This window comes from Phyllobates terribilis, unplaced genomic scaffold, assembly GCF_046119375.1.
Source record: "Phyllobates terribilis strain yellow unplaced genomic scaffold, ASM4611937v1 Scaffold_5__5_contigs__length_657084704, whole genome shotgun sequence".
NCBI classification, from domain to species: domain Eukaryota; kingdom Metazoa; phylum Chordata; class Amphibia; order Anura; family Dendrobatidae; genus Phyllobates; species Phyllobates terribilis.
Genome location: NW_027362765.1, coordinates 21,129,798 through 21,144,288, shown reverse-complemented (window position 1 = coordinate 21,144,288; position 14,491 = coordinate 21,129,798). Strand labels below are relative to the sequence as shown.

The following is a 14,491-nucleotide window of genomic DNA, read 5'->3' as shown; positions in this document are numbered from 1 at the left end:
TCTCCCTACTCTGCCTGTTTTCTCGGTAGACTGTGACGAGCATAGGGCCACCAGGTCTTTTATAGACCTGATGACGCTATGCGGCCAGCCAATCACTGTAATGCCACAAGCAACATGGCTACGGCATTACAGTGAGTGGCAGGCAATCCCTGCATGTTAATTGGCTGTCTAAAGAGCGCCAAACATGTGGGGAGTGGACCTGAGCTCCTGCCCAAGCATCCTGGAAATACTCGAGGAGTGCCAAGCTTCTCGAGCAGTGAGATGCTTCAGCGAGTACCAAGCAGTGACGAGCACGCTCACTCATTACTAGTCAGCACTGTTCTGAAGTACAATGCAGTGAGTGATAGAGTCATCTCAATATGACTACAAGGTGCGCCAATACATGTCACAACTATACAAGTTTACTCACCAACAACAGATGCCAAGGACATTGAAATATTCTACGATCAAGTTCAAGTAGGAATCGACAAGACAAGACTTACTTATTATCATGGTAGACTTGAATGCCAAATTGGGCCATGGCAAACATGGAATCGTTGCTGGAAACTTTGGACTTGGTGAAAGAAACAAGGCTGGAGGAAGATTTATTGACTTTTGTATGAGAAATCAAATGTACATCATGAACACCTTCTTCCAAAATCAGAAAAAAAAACTATATATGGACATCATTGAATGGGGTTTGTATGAACCATATTGACTACATATGTGTTTGCTAAAGATGGAGGTTGTCTATCATTATCGTGAAAACAAGGCCAGGATCTTACTATGGAACTGTTCATGAACTTTTGACAGCAAAGATTAGAGTCAAACTGAGCAAATGGACTAGACCACAGGCCATTTCCAACTTTGATTTCACCAACATACCTGAAGTTTTTTGGAACAGCCTACACAACCGATTTACATCACTGGACACATATGAAAGTAAGTCTGAGGAATTAGTGACACATATAAAGACTATTATTACTGAAAAAGCCAGTAAGACAATAAACAAGAGGTAGAAGGGACCCCCGCTGTCATGGTTAACAGAAGAGACCCTGAAGATCATTGAGCAAAGGCAAATGGCAAAAGGTAACAAGCAGAACGCATACAACATCAGTAAAAGAGTAAAGACAGTCATTCAAGCAGACAGAGAACTTTATTACCAAAAGATATGTACAGAAATAAAAAGCGAACATCTGAGGGGCAAGACCAGGAAGAACAGATACGACGAAAGTTTCAACCAAGAGGGAAGCATGCTGAAAGATGTCAACAGGAACAAACTAACTGAGCAACAACAGATCATGGAAAGATGGAAAAAGAACAAAGATCACCTTTACAAGAATGATTCAGAAAGAAACTGAGACTGGAAATGATAGTGAGCCAAACATCCTGAAAGACTAAGTCGTTGCTGCGATAAAACCTCTGTCAAACAACAAAAAGTCTGGATGTGACATTATTTCATTAGTGCTAATGAAGTCTTTTGAAGTAGTGGTTGATGTCATCACATGCCTGTGTCAACAGATATGGAGAACTTTTAAATGGCCCAAGGACTGGACAAGATCGATATTTATTCCTATTCCGAAAAAGTGAGATACTACTGACTGTGGAAAGTATCGGACTATTGCGCTCATACCTCATGCCAGAAAAATACTACTGAAGACCAGGTTACAGCCTTGCATTGACAAAGAGCTGCCAGAGGAAGTAGCAGGATTCAGAAAAGGCAGAGGAACAAGAGATGTAATTGCTAACATTAGATGGATAATGGAAAAGGCCAAAGAAAACAACAAGGAAATCTATTTTTGCTTCATTGACTACAGCAAAGCCTTCAACAGTATTGATCACCAGAAACTTTGGAATAACATGAAGGATATGGGTATGCTGAACCATCTGATCAGCTACATTTGGCACCAAGAAGCAACAGTCTGAACAAAAACGCAGCGACCCGGCATGGTTCAAAGTAAAGGAAGGCGTCAGACAAGGCTGCATCCTTTCACTATTCCTTTTCAATTTATATGCAAAAGATATTTTCAGGAACGCTGGACTTGCTGAAAAAAAAGGAATCAAAATTGCTGAATGAATCATCAACAATCTTAAATACGCAGACGATAAAAAATTGAAAGAAACAAGTATAGATGGAATGGAGGACTTATTACTGAGTGTCAAGATGGAACATGAAACTGTTATTCAATACAAAGAAGACAAAGGTATTGACTACTGCCAGGTACAACCAGGACACAATGTAGATGGACGGTGATGAACTGAAAGTTGTAAAGCACTTCTTCGTACTCGGATTGAACGTCACTCAAGATGCAGCGACAACACCAGAAGTTAATAGAATAGCTATGGGCAAATCAATAATGAAGTCACTGGACAAGGTCTTTAAATTGAGGAGCATTTCACTGGCGACGAAGACATGGCTTGTACATAGCCTGTTTTTTTCTGTAGTAAGATATGGATGCGAAACCTGGATGATAAAGAAACAAGACAGAAGAAGAATGCACGCCTTTGAAATGTGGTCCTAGAGAGGGATGTTATCAATACCAAGGATGGCAAGAAGAACAAACCAATTTTGGAACAAATCAAACCAGACATGTCCTTTGAATCAAGGATCACCAAGCTACGACTTGCCTACTTTGAACACATCATACAAAGAGAGCATTCACTGGAGAAGAACATCATGGTCGTGAGAATAGAAGGAACAAAGCGAAGAGGAAGACCTGATGGCTTGATATCAATTGATATTAATCAAGATAACGGCAGAGAAGACCCTGGTGGACCTATCTAGGCTTGCACAAGATCGATCTTCCTATAGATCTTTCTTCCATCAAGTAGTCATTGCTCGAGGTAGAGCCGAGGACTGTTAAATAAATATTTAATTGAATTTTAAATAAACAGAAATGGAGATAAATGACCTGGGAAGGGTATAACAATATATACAAAACTCCTAAAAGCGCAAAGCCCTATTGGAAATTACCTTTCTCTAATCTATATAAATAAAATGTAAATGTTCGTTTGTTCAAAATCTTAAATCTCCGAAAGTTCCGCACCGATTGCTTTGAAATTTTGACACAACGTTGCATTCGAACACACGCATGTTTTTATATACCAGCTGTTGGACGTAGAAGCAACAGCGAGAGGGCGGTTACGAGCTCAGTCCCAGGCTGACTCTCCCCCCCCCCTTAGTGACATCTAATTCATAAACCTTTCTCCCTGTCCTTCATTTGCCCCAGCCCGTGCCGGTGCTCTGCTCCTTTCATGTTCCCCGTGGTGGTAGGGGGGAAGAGATATGACAAGACCATCTGTTCGAGGCCGAAAGACACTGGTGCTCATCACCACCACCGCGTCTCTGCTCTCCGGCACCACTGCTGCTGCGTCTTCTTCAGCAGGTGAGTCTTATTTCCTACTGCGCAACAACAAGCGGGTGAGGGAGAGAAGGAGAGAGGCAGGCTGCACGGAGATGCGCAAGCCGTGGCCTCCGCTCTGGCTGCTGAACTGGGCCGGAGCCTTGCAGCAGTGGGTGGATAGAGAGTGAGTGCAAATCCCACCGTGCCACTGGCGGGAGCGGCGCTGTGATCTGGCTGGTACCGGCCCAGGACATGTCAAGCGGATCACCTGTTAAATATTAATTACGGATATTCATTTTATTCTTTAATTCTGTATCCATAAACAAGAGTGCATCAGCCTTGTGCTAAATCTTCAGGCTATTTTTAGCCCATTGTAAGTTAATGCCATATATAGATAACAAATACTATGAGGGGACTGTATAACCCCTGTAAGACATAAGGAGGGGCTCGCTGGCCATTTCACAGGACACTGGATCAGGATCTACGCTGGCTGAGGAAACCGCTGCCGATGTAGGCCCAAGGAGACATGTGCTTTACCCGGACATGTGCTTGACACAGATTGAAGGGAGATATCCTTCAGGATCCAAGGAAAGATGGACACTCATGAATCAATCACTTTGTAACTATTTCACCTATTTTATGTAACTACTGCAATTGTTCTTTTTGACGGACAATCTAAGAATAAACCGCTACATTTTTTATAAGAATATTGTGATATATATTCTTTAATCAATCGCATCTGATAAGAAGTCCTCTATAAAAATATACGTAAATAAGTATTTTTAACATCACCCCCTCCTCCTCTGCTGCCGCCTGCCTTCATCTCTGCACAATCTCCTGTCACATTCCCTCTGTACTAGGCAATTGTATATCTAGCAATCCCTGACATGAACGGCTCCATTGTGACACCTGACAGCAAGTACCGACCTCTTTAGTGACCTGTGCAGAGTACAGGCCTGCAGGGATCACAGGGCACAGGCTGCCACCATGCCTGCCTGATGGGCACAACTATCAACAGCGCCAGCATTGCCTCATCTGATATAGACTGAGCCACAGCAACGCATGGCCGAGTACAGCTAGTGGTCAATAAAATGTAACCATTACTCCATTACTTTAATATATTAATTTTGTGGGGTAATAAATTAAAATAGTAATTCATATTTGCCATTGATCAATTAGATTATTAGAGAGAGCACCCTGGGGTACCATCAATAGAAAGGCAAATTAGATGTTTAGTTTCATATTGTTTTATTTGAAAAGGAACAATAAATTCGGTGACAATTACCCCACACAGGGGGAGTATAATACTATTCATGTCCATTTGTCCCTTCGCTTTTTACATTTTTACAGTAACACATCAAACAAATACAAATAAGACTCCAGACTCAACATGGGAAGGGGAGGGAATGAATATCCAGAGGTTACCATTTCAATCACATTTCCTAAATCTCATTGTCCACCTTTAATTTGTTACAGATGGATAGGCAAACTCAAAGTGACCCTAATGACACATAATATGGTGTCCTTTAATTAAGACTACCAAGCTAATATGATCCAATCATGCCCATCTTTATATACAAACTCCATATCAAGGGGAGATACGCAGGGCTGCTGCTAGCTGTGTGTCCGTGTGAAAATCTAACCAGGGGGTCCAGGTGTCGAAGTATGTTATCAGGCTGTCAGTTCTTGTGGCTTCTATTCTTTCGTGTAACATTATTGTATTAATTCTGTTTTTTACTTCCAAAAGGAATGTTGTTGTTTTCCATTTGGATGCTATATGGATCCTCGTCGCCTTGGTGATATAATTAAGGAGTTTAAAAGAAGTGTTAGAGATTCCAGAAGGTTTATCTCCTAGTAGCAAAACTGTCAAAGATATCTGGACAGATGTCCTAAGCAGTTTCGTGATCAAATCTCCAATATCTTTCCACAAGGCTTGCACCTTGGAACACGTCCACCAGATATGTTTCATGTCTCCCTGGGCATCACATCCTCTGAAGCATTTTTCCGAGATCCCTGGGTAGATTCTGTGCAGTCTAGTTGGGACATAGTATGTTCTGTATAGTAGTTTTATTGAGGTTTCTGTCAATGAAGTTTGATTGCTACCCTTTGAAATTGTGTCACAACAGCATTGCCATCTTTGGGGGGTCATTGTTACATTGAGGTCTGTTTCCCAGTTTAGCATGAATTTTTGTTTTCTATTATGTGTTGGGGTGTTAAATATAGAATATAAGTGTGAGATGATTCCCCTACCGAACGGGTCGTAGATACATTTTTGTTCAAAACTCGTTGGATGTGAGAGAATTTTCTTTGGGACTTGTCTTCCTACAAAATGTAGTACCTGGTTGGTGTGCATTGCTTCTCTACATGGAGGGGTGTGTGTGTCTACGAATTCCTGTCTAGTGATCAGTTTATAGGATGGGCAAAATTCCTTCAAACTTATAAGCCTCTTTAGCTTCCACCATTGGAACGCTTGTGGTTCTAATCCAGGGGGAACATCGGATTATTAAGTATCCTCAGCAACGGGGAGGGTTGAGATTGTAGATGGAACTTAAATCTTACTTTCCTCCAGATGCTCAGAGAGTGGAATGAAAATGGGGAAAATATAGTCACATGTTTAAGTAATTTGCCCACTGACCACAGGAGCCCTGGGAGTGAGTATGGCTCCAATAGTGAAGACTCAATTCCTACCCATCTGGGCACATCAGGTTGAGCGGACACATTTGACAGCTGTGCCACTTGAGCTGCTTTGTAGTATAAGGAAAAGTTTGGCAGCGACACTCCTCCCGCTTGTTGTTCCATATGAATTTATCTATCAGCGAATGTATCATGGAAAAGGTCCTATGAGGTATATTTATAGGGATAGTTTTAAAGAGGTAAAGAAATTTCGGGAGTGTGACCATTTTGATTGCATGTACTCTACCTAACCAAGAAAGTGATGGGGTGGACCATCTATTTAGGTCAGCTTTAAAGCTTTGTATAAGAGTGGCGTAGTTCCATTTATAAAGTGTACCCTTTTCTTTTGTGAGGTTAATTCCCAAATATGTAATGTAGTGTTCTTTTTTAGTAAAGCCAAAGTTTGAGGTAATTTGTTCTTGCTGTGTTTGGGTCATATTGATGAATAGTGCTTCGGATTTCTCTATATTGATTTTGAGTCCTGAGATTTTTTCAAACGATTTGAGGAGGGAAAATAAATTGGTCAGGGATATTAAAGGCTGGGTAATGGATAGGAGAAGGTCATCTGCAAGAAGACTCACCTTGTATTCATCGTTGGAGAGCTTAAAACCGCTTATGTCAGGGTGGCCTCGGATTGCTTCAGCCAGGGGTTCCATCGCCAGTGCAAATAGCGCAGGAGAAAGTGGACAGCCTTGGCGTGTACCTCTGCATATATTTATAGGGGTCGGTTTGGTTGTTGGGAGTTTAAGATAAGCAGAGGGTTTATCATAAAGCAATGCAATGGGGTCGATGAACGAGCGGGGGAATCCATACTTACTCAAAATGTTGAAAAGATAGGGCCAGGATATCGAATCAAACACTTTTTCAATATCTAAAGCGAGCATCATTAGTGGTGTCTTTTTCGTTGTTGCGGCATGTATAATATTTAGGTTATGCCTAATATTGTCTGGCGCTTGCCTAGTGGGGATAAAATCTACCTGATCTCTATTGATTAGAGATGGCAAAAGTTTCTTTAATCGTCTGGTGATGATAGATGTATAAATCTTAAGGTCAATGTTAAGTAGGGATATTGGTCTATAATTTTTGATCATGAGGAGGTCTCGTTTGGGTTTGGGTATTACCGTAACTTTAGCAGTATAAAATTCTGTCGGCATTTGTTCACCTAAAAGTAAAGCATTAGAGTATTTTTTGATGTGTGGGAGAAGGGTGTCAATATATTTTATATAGTACATGGCTGTCAGCCCATCGGGTCCTGGAGCCTTCCCTTTCTTAAGCTGTTTTATCACCATAGTGATTTCCTCTTCCGTTATCTCAGATTGCAAAACTTTACTTGTATTATTGTCAATTTTGGGGAGGTGTATTGTTTGTAGGAAGGACTCTATCTGGTTTTGAGGCAAGGGTTGGGGCTTTGAATATAGTTGTTGATAGAAAGAATGAAATGTGGCATAAATTTTGTCAGGGTGTGATGTTACGCTACCTGAGGTATCTTTTATGGAGAATACTGTGTTTATTAGTTCTTTTTTACGGAGTTGTCTAGCTAATAGCTTACTGGGTTTGTTCGCTTGTTTATAGAAGTATGTTTTTGTCCATTTCATAGCCTTCTCCGTTTTTGTAGTTAAAAGGGCATTTAATTGTAGTTTCGTGTCTAGGATGAGTTTTATTAGATATTTCGATGTTTGCGATTGGTTCGCTATTTCATATCTAGCTAGTTGGGTTTCTAGATTCCTTTGTTTTTGGGATCTTTCTTGCTTTCTATGAGCCGCCAATTTAATTAGTGTTCCTGTTATGTATTTTTTGTGAGCCAGCCAAATGGTTCCAGGGCTAATGTCTTCCGTACAATTTGTAGAAAAATAAGTATCCAGGTCTTCCTTAATTTGAGCTGCTATTATTGGGTCTGTGAGGATAGCCTCATTTAGTCTCCAAGAGAAAAGCCGTGTTGTTGGAGTATTAAGTTTGAAAACCATTAAAACCGCATCATAATCTGACCAGGAGGAAGGGATATGTCTAGAGTATAACATTGTTGGTAACGTACATGAGTTTGTTAGGATCAGGTCAATCCTAGAGTAGGTTTTATGCACTGGGGAGAAGAACGTATACCCTCTGTTAGAGCTATTGGATTCTCTCCAGGTATCAGTTAGTTGGTTGGATTTAATAAGGTAATTGATCCTTTTACGTTCTATTTTGGATAAATCCGCTCTGCCAATGGCGGAGCTGTCCAGGCTAGGGTTTAAGGTCAGATTAAAATCCCCGCACCATATTAAATGTTTGAAGGTGAAGTTATTGAGCTTAGTAAGAATCATTCGGAATAATGAAAGCTGTTGACCAGCTGGGGTGTAGCTATTAATTAGACCTAGGTCTAAGCCCTGCAATGTTCCCATTAGGATAACAAAACGGCCCTCTGGGTCAACTAGGGTATCGCTCAGTTGGAAAGGTAAGCTATTTTTAAGGAATATTGCCACTCCTCTATTTTTTTTGTCATTAGTTGCCAAATAAACCCTATTGTATGCAGAATTAAAATATGAAGGGAATTACGTGTTTGAGAAATGGGTTTCTTGGAGGCAGATAATATCAGGATTATGCTTCGCATAGTCAATGAATGCCATTCTTCGTTTTTACAGGGAATTAAATCCCCGGACATTATGCGATAAGACCCTACACATGGTTATGGTGTGTGGGGGTGTAGAGTGGGTTACCTATTACATATCGCCTTATATTCAATGTTCGTGTCGGTGGTTCCAAATTGGCATGGTATATCAGGAAAGGATCTGTGGACATGGTCGGAGAATCTGGATCATAGGAATAAAAATACATATAGGGTGAATAAGACAAAAAATAACATAAATACAAGTTGGGAGATTAACCCAAACAGGTTGGTAACATAGAGGTTCCTAACACACTTGGAATTCCTCCTCATTAAGATGGTGGGCAACATACAGAATCCCGGGTCGCCTAACACAGCTAAATATATGGAAATTCACCGTAAACAGGTGAAAAAAAAAGAAACAATCTAATATGCGTCTTATGATGTATCCGTCCTTCCAAATCATATACATGTGTTTTCACATGTATATACCACATATGAACCTTCTTTCTTTTTTTTTTTTTTCTAACAATTTTTATTAATAAAGGTTTATGTGGTATAATTACTAGGGTCGGAGGGATATCATAAGAGTAAAACTGTCTCATTTCTGGGTTGTGGGTACACGTTACCTGTTTAATCTCAATAAACAAAAAGAGCATAGGCAAACAACTTAAAAAGAGACCTATGTAACTTCTCAAGTTCTAAAACCCATCTCAGACTCGAGGGCATAAGAAACCATAGAAGGTCTCTGTAATTTAAGTTCAGGTCGTTGATACTCTGGTCTGTTGTCTCCTTCTTATGTTGGCTTCAGCCCTCTCACTCCGACATGTCCTCTCACTCCGAGGTCCACGCATGCGCCGCAAATTAGATGTTTAAAATTCAAACATTCAACACATGTCCCCCCCAACATTTTTCACCAAAGGATTGGCATCATCGGTAGATGGGACCATAGACATTTAGGATTTTTGACCATATATTTAATACATAACTTAATGGGCAATAGCTCTTTTTGTAGTGTGTGACTGAGATATTCTGGGAGCCTTGGCTGAGCACCTGTCTTGTCTGTCATAAGCTATATGATCATGGTCATGTACTCTGGTCAAAACATGAGCTACGTGATCGGAGACAAATGTCATATACTGAAGTGAGACACACAAACAAATATTTATATAAATTCTTAAAGGTAGCAAGGTTCTTTACGAATTTGGATGAGGTTTCCGGGACCTAGCGTATAACCATATTGGAACAGAAAGAATAAATACAAACTAATGCAGTTCTTGGAGAATTGTATATGAGGCAGGCTAGAAGTAGGTGTGGTGTCAGATCCCTCAGAACCCTGAGAATCTCTAAAGGATCCCTTCAGGCTACAACTGACAAAGACTATACGTAAGACCTAAATTCTGTAACCTAATCCTTTTTTTTTTAAACTATTTGTTTCATTGCATACGGGACTCAATATTGCATTCTTTTCATAGGCCTCACCGTGCTCTGACTAAGAGCACAAAAGCCTCCGCCATGTCAAGGTGTACCTGAATATAGACAGTCCTTATCACTAATGTCCTAACTCCATGTTGCAAACCAGCCTCATCTGAATGGGGAAATGAATAGTGATCGGGAATACTTCACAGCAAATGATACAGCATAACATCAATGGTCACCTAAATATAATGAAAATCATCGACTTAATAAAATATTGGGTACAAGCACAAAACAGTGCAGTAAGTCGTAATTTAGAAGAGAGAAAATCGCCACCAAGAACATGTGACAAAAACACAGGTAAGTATGGAAAATGGGTGATAGGCAGCCAATAAACAGGTCCAGGTCTTATGGATATAGGGCCACAGTGTATCCTACGGGGCCTGGAATAACCACAACATATGGAAGCCAATAATAACATATATAGCAGAAGACCCGAGTAGCCACTACACATAACATTCTCCTATTGTTGCCCCTGCCCGGCCGCCGAGGTTGGAACCTATTAGATGCATAGGTGACCCCAATGTCCTGGCATACCCTATATATGAGTTATTCATTCCCTCATACGTTAGTGAGTGGTCAGCTCTGGACATGTGACCAATCACATGACCGTGATATCATGAGCAGTCCTTCAGCTCATCATTACCCATCATCTACTGTCCGGCTGTTCCAGGACCTGCAGCTTCTGAGCTTCTCTCCATTGTAGAAAGCAGAAGAGCGATGAGCAAATACCGATCAGCTTCTTCTCCTCCCTGATCAGAGATGTGAGCGGCCGCACAGAGATGGAGGGGCGAGATGTGATTGTATTTCTTGTGGAAAGTCTCACGGAGAAGACGAGAGCTGACAGCATCTATAGCAAAGTAATGGAAGGGACAGATACACACGGCTCTGCTACATACGCTCCGTACACACACGGCTCTGCTGCATACACCCCATATACACGGCTCTGCTACATACGCTCCGTACACACACTGCTCCACTCCGTACACACACGGCTCTGCTGCATACACCCCATACACATGGCTCTGCTACAAACGCTCAGTACACACACGGCTCCACTCCGTACACACACGGCTCTGCTACATACGTTCCGTACACACACTGCTCCACTCCGTACACACACGGCTCTGCTACATACACTCCGTACACACACGGCTCTGCTACATACACTCCGAACACACATGGCTCTGCTACAGACACTCCGTACACACATGGCTTCTCTCCATACACCTTGTGCACACATTGCTCCGCTCCATACACACGTGGCTCCGCTATGTACACCTCGTATACACGCGGCTCCGCTCCGTATATCTCGTACACCTATGGCTCCGCTCCGTATATCTCGTACACCTATGGCTCCGCTTCGTACACCTCGTACACACTCGGCTCCGCTCCGTACGCCTCGTACACACACACGGCTCCGCTCTGTACACCTCGTACACGCGCGGCTCCGTACGTCTCGTACACACACACGGCTCCGCTCCGTACGCCTCGTACACGCGCGGCTCAGCTCCGTACGCCTCGTACACGCGCGGCTCAGCTCCGTACGCCTCGTACACGCGCGGCTCAGCTCCGTACGCCTCGTACACGCGCGGCTCAGCTCCGTACGCCTCGTACACGCGCGGCTCAGCTCCGTACGCCTCGTACACGCGCGGCTCAGCTCCGTACACCTCGTACACACACGCGGCTCCGCTCCGTACACCTCGTACACACGCGGCTCCGCTCCGTACGCCTCGTACACGCGCGGCTCTGCTCCGTACGCCTCGTACACGCGCGGCTCTGCTCCGTACGCCTCGTACACGCACGGCTCCGCTCAAAACACCTCGTACACGCGCGGCTCTGCTCCGTACGCCTCGTACACGCGCGGCTCTGCTCCGTACGCCTCGTACACGCGCGGCTCTGCTCCGTACGCCTCGTACACGCGCGGCTCTGCTCCGTACGCCTCGTACACGCGCGGCTCTGCTCCGTACGCCTCGTACACGCGCGGCTCTGCTCCGTACGCCTCGTACACGCGCGGCTCCGCTCAAAACACCTCGTACACGCGCGGCTCAGCTCCGTACACCTCGTACACACGCGGCTCCGCTCCGTACACCTCGTACACACGCGGCTCCGCTCCGTACACCTCGTACACACGCGGCTCCGCTCCGTACGCCTCGTACACGCGCGGCTCCGCTCAAAACACCTCGTACACGCGCGGCTCAGCTCCGTACACCTCGTACACGCGCGGCTCCGCTCCGTACACCTCGTACACACGCGGCTCCGCTCCGTACACCTCGTACACACGCGGCTCCGCTCCGTACACCTCGTAGACACACGGCTCTGCTCCGTACACCTCGTACACACGCGGCTCCGCTCCGTACACCTCGTAGACACACGGCTCTGCTCCGTACACCTCGTACACACGCGGCTCCGCTCCGTACACCTCGTACACACGCGGCTCCGCTCCGTACACCTCGTACACACACGGCTCTGCTCCGTACACCTCGTACACGCGGCTCCGCTCCGTACACCTCGTACACACACGGCTCTGCTCCGTACACCTCGTACACACGCGGCTCTGCTCCGTACACCTCGTACACACGCGGCTCTGCTCCGTACACCTCGTACACACGCGGCTCTGCTCCGTACACCTCGTACACACACGGCTCTGCTCCGTACACCTCGTACACACGCGGCTCTGCTCCGTACACCTCGTACACACGCGGCTCTGCTCCGTACACCTCGTACACACACGGCTCTGCTCCGTACACCTCGTACACGCGGCTCTGCTACATCCACACTGTAAACCCCTCCGGACCCCACACATAAACTTCAGCTCATCCAGCACCATGACAACCAGCACAGCAGAGTCCTGCATCCACTGAGGCCCCTGATCATGTGACCCCTGACTCCTCCCCTCCTGTGACCTCATCACAGGTCCTGTGCGCACAGAACAGCCATATATGTGGTGGCGGCTCTGCAGGTGGAGGTATGTGGAGATTCCCCTCATTTTTTTCTGTATGGATTAGCCATTATTCACACTCCTGTGTCCGTTTTCCCTCAGCATATAAGAAATGGACTTTATCAAATTATTATTTTTCCCTGTTTCCTCCCTGAATAAACCCGTCCCCCCCCCCCCCCAGGTGCTGGTCGCTGGGGTCTGACCTGTGGACCCCCTGAGATCGGGCTCTGCAGTCCTGGATGGATGGGAGGTTTCATTTTCGGAGACCCATACATTTTTGTTTTTTTTGTTAATTCTGCCTTCTGTTTGCTGCCTTATTTCTAGTCTTTATTTTAGTTTGTAATCACTTTTTTGCATTTTAGGGGGAATTATAGTGACTGGGGTGTTGTTAGGGTTAAAAAAGATCAGTGGAAGAGACCACGAGACTTATGCTGCTCTACCAAAGAATGAAATGCATCCTCGCATATAACAGTGATAACTCTGGGTGCAGATCATGTAGTAGATGTCACTTGCAGTCCTATGTAACACCACAGATAACACTGTGATAACTCTCCTAGTTCAGATAATGTAGTAGATGTCACCTGCAGTCCTATGTAACACCACAGATAATACGGTGATAACTTGTCTAGCACAGATAATGTAGTAGATGTCACCTGCAGTCCCATGTAACACCACAGATAATACGGTGATAACTCTATCAGTACAAATAATGTAGTAGAGGTGATAACTCTGTGGGTATACATAATGTAGTAGATGTCACCTGCAGTCCTGTGTAACACCACAGATAATACGGTGATAACTTGTCTAGCACAGATAATGTAGTAGATGTCACCTGCAGTCCCATGTAACATCAAAGATAACACTGTGATAACTCTATCAGTACAAATAATGTAGTAGAGGTGATAACTCTGTGGGTATACATAATGTAGTAGATGTCACCTGCAGTCCTGTGTAACACCACAGATATTATAGTAGATGTTACTTGCAGGTGAGTACAGAGAGTTGAGACACTGGGAGCAGAGGTGTAGACTCAGTGTTGACGATGAGCACAGCGCAGTATAATATATAACAGTCTGCAGCCACGGCCGAACATTTTATGAATAATGACGACCCATTTACACTTGAATTTAATTCTCTGTTAATTATTTTAGTAACTTCAAAAATTCTGACGTTTGTTTGATAAAGAAAAAAAGTTGGTTTGTGTCTCCGTTTTCTGAGACTGATAACACTTTATTTTTCAGTCTGTGGTGCTGTGTGTATGAGGGCTTTGCGTACCGAGTTGTAGATTTTATTGCTGTCATTTTGGGGTACATACAACATTTTGTTTGCCTTGTATTGCTTTTTTTGGGGTTGGTACATTGACCAAAAAATTTTTATTTTTTTATTTTGGGCATCTACCATATGGGTTAAATAGTAAAAGGCAGGACTTTTACAGACACGTCGATACAGAATATTTTTTTTGCACTTTTAAACTTCTTCTGTGGGCTGTGGGATGAT

At 43.8% G+C, this 14,491-nt stretch overlaps 1 protein-coding gene across 4 annotated transcripts in view; it reads left to right on the top strand.

Annotated features, from left to right (window-relative positions):
* Positions 1–14,491, top strand: part of LOC141270494 (uncharacterized) — a 342,259-nt gene that overhangs the window by 183,253 nt on the left and 144,515 nt on the right. For 3 of the 4 annotated variants that reach the window (XM_073680498.1, XM_073680497.1, XM_073680494.1), the window contains exon 1: positions 12,959–13,021. The exons of the other annotated variant lie outside the window; for it this stretch is intronic. In XM_073680498.1, the coding sequence (XP_073536599.1) occupies positions 12,996–13,021 (26 nt within the window). In that variant the 5' untranslated portion in view covers positions 12,959–12,995. Of the gene's footprint in view, positions 1–12,958; positions 13,022–14,491 lie in introns of those variants that run through there. 4 annotated transcript variants of the gene reach the window in all.